The sequence below is a fragment of the Melanaphis sacchari genome, unplaced genomic scaffold (genome assembly GCF_002803265.2).
Source record: "Melanaphis sacchari strain LSU unplaced genomic scaffold, SCAv2.0 Contig44_pilon_pilon, whole genome shotgun sequence".
Taxonomy (NCBI): domain Eukaryota; kingdom Metazoa; phylum Arthropoda; class Insecta; order Hemiptera; family Aphididae; genus Melanaphis; species Melanaphis sacchari.
In genome coordinates, this window is record NW_020271295.1 from 3,460,502 (window position 1) to 3,467,709 (window position 7,208).

The following is a 7,208-nucleotide window of genomic DNA, read 5'->3' on the forward strand; positions in this document are numbered from 1 at the left end:
TGAAAGTAATTTAAAGAGCGTTTTATTAAATTTTAAATCTTGGAAATGAAAAGAAAAGTTTTTTTCGATTTTTTTAATTATACAAAATAACGGATTCCGTCAAAATACTAATTTTAAATGCAAAATTGTGCCCATGTATTTTTAGCATTTTGTATAGATGTATAAGAAAGATCTTGTATTCAATTTTCAAAAATTTAGACTCGACAAATAATTTGTTATTGACATTGATGCAAAAGAAAATAAAAAAAATTGAAAACTTTTCATGCCTCAAGTAGAAAATAATTATTAAAACACTTAGTAAAATTTCAAGTAGGTATCTATACTTTTATTCTTTTTTAAATTATAACAAAAAATAATAATTTTTTTGATAAGAAATAGTCGTTATTTGTTAACAGATAAATATCTATGTTAGTCGCTAAAATTTAAACTTCAAACAGGCATAAAAAATTAATTTGATTTTTTGGTAAAATTTCTTTTTAATTAATATTGCGAAACTTATAAATTATATTACATTTTAAAAATAATCTATTTTTATATTTTTTTAATTAGTTAATGAACAACTTTGTCAGTGAAAATTATTTATTGTCAGCTATACAAGCAACATTTAACTGTAGGTACGAAACTTACAAATCAATTATGGTTTTCTGCGGTTACTTAGATATCATATAGAACCAAAAATAGAACACAGTAGATATCATCGTAGCAGTACATAAAATATTGAACATCGACGTCCACAACCCATATTTAAATAAACAATGTCAAAATTAGAAATTAGAACTTCAATAACTCATTTATAACTTTTGAGACTAAATAAAATTTGTTCATTAATTTCCAGAAAATAAGTTTATGAAAAATCTTGTTTTAAATATTCTAGTCTTAGCTCTTAGGTTGAAATGGTTAAACATACAAGTATGAATTAAGTACCTTATTGAAATATGCAACTATAGCTAAATAAACATTTTATATTGGGTATAATTCAGTGTCGGCCTGGTTCTAAAGGGCCCAGGCAGGATTTTATTTTGAAGGGCCCCACTCTCATACTAAAAAATGTATTTATTATAATTAAATTAATGTAATACATTATACATATAGATTGTATATTTGTCATTTTAAATAAATAAAAAAAAAAAAAGACGAGGGCCCAGGCAGCGATTGCTGCCTAGCTGCCTTGGCCAGACAGACACTGGTATAATTCCATCGTACAATAATCATTCGTATTTCGCACTGAATACGATCATTATGATCGTATTTAGTTGACGGGAAACGAATATTAGCTGCTAAGCTCAAAGCTGCAGGTTGTTACCTTGTCGGTCAATCAGTTTTAATTTTATATTGCGATCAAATTATAGACGATAGCCAGTTTAGTGTAATAAATGGGTTCTGTCTCATGTTAAATTGTTAACTGGCAGTGGTCATCAACATAACTTGGACACTTGGTCAATGATCGCACTAAATATTAATAATTTTAGTAATTTTACCACAGGGCACAGAGTAATTATTATTCTATTATAGTAACTACTCTATGGTTCTAACTTCTCTCTTCATAATTTCATAATTCATATTATTGTATTATAAACTATTGTCTTATCTTTGATATTGCCTAGATTAAACTCCTTAAAATTAGAGATTTACCAAAATTCCTTTTTTTCTAAATACCTAAATCATCGAACAATATTTTGTTAATATAATGAAAATAGAAACGATTTTCGTTTCAATATACAAATGGAACAACCTCTCTATATTGCTCTGTGATTTTGTTTAATGCCACATTGGCTACACTGAATTTAAGCTACTATTTAATTTGAATTTCCGTTGAACCTTATCACGGTTTATAGTTTCACTGTTCACTGTTCAGTGTTTAGTATTTCAGTGTTCAACGTATGTGGTTTGAATTGTTTGAAGTTTCGTAGTTTACTACTTGTGATCGTTAGTCGTTAAGTTTTGTTGTTGGCAAAAAGTACAAGGTGTGTAGTGTTTATAAGCAGTTATGTTGTGTTATTTTATATATTTGTTTTATATCTATGACGGTGTACAAACAAATTAATAAAACAAAATAGAAATTAGCATTAATTTGTTAATGCGTCATGGAGTCTTCAATACTTAATAGTAGTATGAGTAAGTATTTATATTATTAATATTATTTATCTAAAATATAAGTACAATGAATTAGTTAAATGAAAAGTCAGTAACCCTTTTTTATTTTTTCTATTATATATTTCAATAATATTAAGTATAGTCATTAATTAAACATATATACATATGTTTAATCAATGGTATAGTCTTATATTGCATTATATTGATATATTTGGACTATATTATGCATTAGAGTAGATGCTATAACGTCTGTAATTGTCTCAGGTGAGAAGTGCATACTTATATCTAGAGAAAAATTATTTTATTTTAATTAATTAAGATCAGTTATTAATGTAAAAATTTATCATACTAATTGTAGATATCATATTTAGAGTTTTGTTTACCTTCAGTTACTTTTTGAATTATTTAATAACTATATATGCTGTAACAATCAATACATATATACTATGTAGGCTATTCCTCAATATGTGGTTTACCGTAATAAAAATTACAATATTGTATGCGGCTTACCTACGCTATTGAAAAAACTGATTCTTAGTAAAAAAAAAAAATAGAATTTATTTTATTTTAATTTATTATCCAATAATGTAATATGTAAAACAAATATGTATGTATTCTAGGAGTAAAAAAAAAAGTTGTTATCCAAAAATTTCTTGGAATAATTTAATGTTCCATGTATGTATAACCTTCTTTAGATATACTGTTATATCCACAGTCCATATCAAGAATCAAAATGAATTGTTTCATCTGGAATGCCTAAAAATAAATCAAATTATAAATTAGAATGTACATGTTATTTCATAGCTCATTTTTAATTATTGTATATAATATTTCTTTATTTCTTTCCTCAACATTAAAAAAATCTTTTAGTTGTTTTCAGGTAAGTTTTTGGAAAAAAAAGTCTTGTAAAATAAAATTTTCTTTAAATATTCAGGATATTATTATAGTGTCTAAATGAAGTACATTGATATAAAGTATATCGTAACATTAATAGTAGGTTTTATATTTATATAATTTATTTAATTTAATTTTTGTATTTAACATGAAAATTACAAAAGTAATTTTATTGAATTTAGAACAGTATAAATTCTTTTAGCAAGTGTAAAATAAACATTTTACTTTCAAATTATCACTTATAGTATTAATAGAATAAACACAAATAAAAGCTATTCAGTTTTTTAAATTATAGCTATATCTATATTAATAATCCTTATAATTTTTAGGTTCATCTAAGTCTATTGCAATAAATTATGAAATGGATAGTTCCAATGAAGATATTGGTAAGTGATTTTCATAACTTTAAATATAGGTAAATAATAATAATATGTTCACCAAGAACTTGGATTTGAAGCAATAACAAGTGTTTTGCAACTATCATTTTGTATGTTTTTCATTTATATAATATATTAGAGTACTGGGTTGAATATGTTATATTTTTATTAGGATTCATGCAATTAATATTAAATTTTAAACTTCTATTAATTTGCAAACTTACACATACCTAAAATAATTAGTATTGAATTCAGCTCAAGTGCATTCTACTTATTATTAATTTTTATAATTTCTTAATTTATATTTTATGATAATGTTGATTTAAAAAATAAACATATTGATAACTATTCTTATTAATTTCTATACATCCATTTATGGATAAGAGTTTAATATTAAAGTATTAATTTATTTGGGGATGTTAAAATCAATTGCATAAACACCTCGATAAACACTTGGATTTATAAATAATAATAATGAGTATTTTTGTATATACCTACTTTTTAATATTTAAATTTAAAATGTACATTTTAAAAAGATGTATTAAATTATAAAATTATATGTAAAATCTGTATGTAATATTATATAATGTCTATTAATATTTGAATATGTTTTCATTGGTAATTTTTTTATTGTTTTTAGATCAACAAGTTTTACAAGAAACTGGAGAACAAACTATTAGTGCTGAATGGTCAGCTACAATATCTGCATTAAATTCATCAGACACAATTTCAAGTAATTCTCATATTAATATTGAAACGTTAAAAGAGTGTTGTGCTAATCCTTCAGATACTCTTAAAGATAAAGAAGATTTTATGGTTTTTGAATCTTCTACTGTTGTAAATACATCAAAGTTCAATGCCAATGGCTCAAAATATTCAGAATGTAAAACCACAGCATTTCAAAAAAAATACAAACCAATTTCTCAAAATGTTAGTCGTGTATTTGAGAATATTTTAAATGATGATAGTCAGATGGAGATAACTCAGAATAGTATTCGTTTAAACCGCTTTCAAAAACGTAAGAGATTAATACCTCCTAATGATGAAGATTTTATTGAAATTAATAATTCCAATTACAGTAACTTAGATAATGTGGAAATTAGCATAATGAAGTCTCCAAAATTTTGTTTTTCCAAAAAAAAAAAGGATCAATTTGATACACCAGATTATAATTTATCTGCCACAGAGAATGTTTCAATGACTAATGATATTAATGTATTTAAAATAAAAGAAAATACCTCAAATTTGTCTTTTGTTGTAAATGATAGTTCCAATAATATCATAGATGTTTCCAAACCAGAAGTCTTTACACAAAAATTCAGCCGCAAAACAATTGGTGTACCTGATACTGCATTTGATAATTTCATTAATGATTCAAGCATGACATCTGATATAGCACTCAATAATAAAAATACATCTTTGAATGAAATCTCAGTATCAAATGTTAATAATACTCCTTTGTTAAGTAAACCAAATGTGTTAAATTTAAATCATACTTATGATGTACCTATTAATACTAATTATACTGCTGTCAAAAGTTTAATTTCTGGTGATCCTGATATATCTACAGAAAGACAAAATATTGTTTTTAAAAAACCGTCAAATTCATCTATTCTTGTAAACGAAAACTCTAACAATATGGATGTATCTAACACAGAAATCTTTAAACACAAGTTCAACCAAAAAACAATTGATCTAACTAATTCAGCATTTGACAATATTATTAATGATTCAAGCATGGCATCTGATATTACAATGAATAACAAAAAGACATTCTTAAATGAGAATTCAATGTTAAATAAAATGGACATAATAAATTTAAATCATACTTATGATGTACTTATTAATACTGATTCTACCTCAGTTGAAGGTTCAATTGCTAATGTTGATGATTTACCTCGAGTAAAACAAAATACTGTTTTTAAATCGCCATCAAATTCATATTTTGTGAATGATAATTCAAATGATATTATGGATGTATCCAAAACAGAAGTCTTAATACACAAGTTCAGCCGAAAAGCAATTGATGTAGCTGATTCAGTATTTGACAATATTATTAATGAATCAAGTATTATATCAGATAAAACATTTAATAACAAAGTTACATCATCCAATGAGACATTAGTGTCCAATGTTCATGATTCTCCAGGGTTTAGTAAAATAGACATATCTAATTTAAATAATACCTATGAGATACCTACAAATATCAATACTTCTAAAATTGATGTTTCTTTTGCTAATGATATTAACAAAGTTAAAGTAAAACAAAATATTGGTTTAAAAAAATTTTCAAAATCATCTATTGTTTATAATGATAGTTCTAACAATATTATGGATGCATCCAAAACAGAAGTCTTTACTCACAAGTTCAGCCGAAAAATAGTTGATGTCACTAATTCTGTGTTTGACAATATTATTAATGATTCAAGCATAATATCTGATATTACATTAAATAACAAGAAGATATCATCACCAAATGTTAATAACACTCCAGTTTTTAATAGAATAGACGTTTCTAGTTTAAATCATACCTATAATATACCTAAAATTAACAATACTACTATTTTGGACGATATTGTTGAAAATGATAAAAGTATGTCTGAAACTCCTGTTTTACTTAAATACAATACTTCAAAAAGCCTTAATCTATTGCCACTAAAATTTAATTTTAGTAATAAAATTGGTCGTCATAGTCTAAGTTATCAAGAAAAACGTTCAAGCTTTGATGGTGTAAAAAAACATAACATATCATTAAATACTGTTTTTATCGATTGCGCTGGAGATAAAGCCAATATTTTTCATAAATCGGTTGATAATAGTAATGTAAACATAGATTCACATTCACATATTTCTAAAATTCAAGAAAACAACAACAGTTCTCAAGAAATGCAACCATTTGATGATTCGTTATTAATTAATAAATTGAATCAAGAACAACCTAAATTGAAGAGTTCAAATTCAAATAATGAAGATTTATTATTGTCAAATACTACAAAATCATTAGAAAGTAATGAATTCAAGAAAAATCAATCAAAACATTCAATAAGTTCTAATTCAAGCAATGAAGGTTTAACTTTATTAAATTCTACCACTGGATTATTGGAAAGCTGCAGTTCAATAAGAAATCAATCAAGGTTATTGAAATTTAAACATTCAAAAAGTTCTATTTCAAATAATAATACCTTAAATTCAACTATGGAATTGTCAGACAATAATGAATCTCAGAGAACACAATCAAAGCGTTCAATTAGTCCTTCATACAATGAAAGTTTAAAATCAACAAATTCTACAACTGGATTTTCAGGAAGACGTAGTTCGTCTAGAAATAAATCATCATTACTAATATCTAAACTTTCAACAAGCATTATTTCAAATAATGATAATACAACATCATTAAATGCTGCTACAGGAATATCGGTAAGCGGTAGATCATCTAAAGATAAATCTCAACATTCTATAACTGCTGTTTCAAACAATGAAAATTTAACATTGTTAAATGCTACTATAGGGTCAGTAGAAAATAATAAATCTCAGAAAATTCAATCTAAACATTTAAAAAGTCATACTTTAAATATTGAAACTGTATCAACTTTGAAGAGCACAATTGGATCATTAAAACAAAATGTGTTATCAATGAATCAATCAAATGGATTAACTTCAGAATATTCTTCATCTATTATTGGTGGGAAATCATCTATTAATTCATTAATACAAGAAGATGTAATAGATAATGTTAATAGAATGTCTACTCGTTTGTCAAAACAAAAGAGCAATTTTCAAAGTAATATAGAACCTGAAACTTCAATTATTATTAATGGATTAATGAATAAAGATGATATAACA

At 24.8% G+C, this 7,208-nt stretch overlaps 1 protein-coding gene across 3 annotated transcripts in view; it reads left to right on the plus strand.

The window, feature by feature from the left end:
• Positions 1 to 1,855: 1,855 nt before the first annotated feature.
• The window catches only part of LOC112597924 (putative uncharacterized protein DDB_G0282133), a 7,321-nt gene continuing 1,968 nt past the window's right edge, over positions 1,856 to 7,208 (plus strand). The window contains exons 1-3 of one of the 3 annotated variants that reach the window (XM_025344167.1): positions 1,856 to 2,115; positions 3,318 to 3,374; positions 4,006 to 6,640. In XM_025344167.1, the coding sequence (XP_025199952.1) occupies positions 2,085 to 2,115; positions 3,318 to 3,374; positions 4,006 to 6,640 (2,723 nt within the window). In that variant the 5' untranslated portion in view covers positions 1,856 to 2,084. Of the gene's footprint in view, positions 2,116 to 3,317; positions 3,375 to 4,005; positions 7,198 to 7,208 lie in introns of those variants that run through there. The other 2 variants (XM_025344166.1, XM_025344168.1) reach the window with 2 other exon arrangements.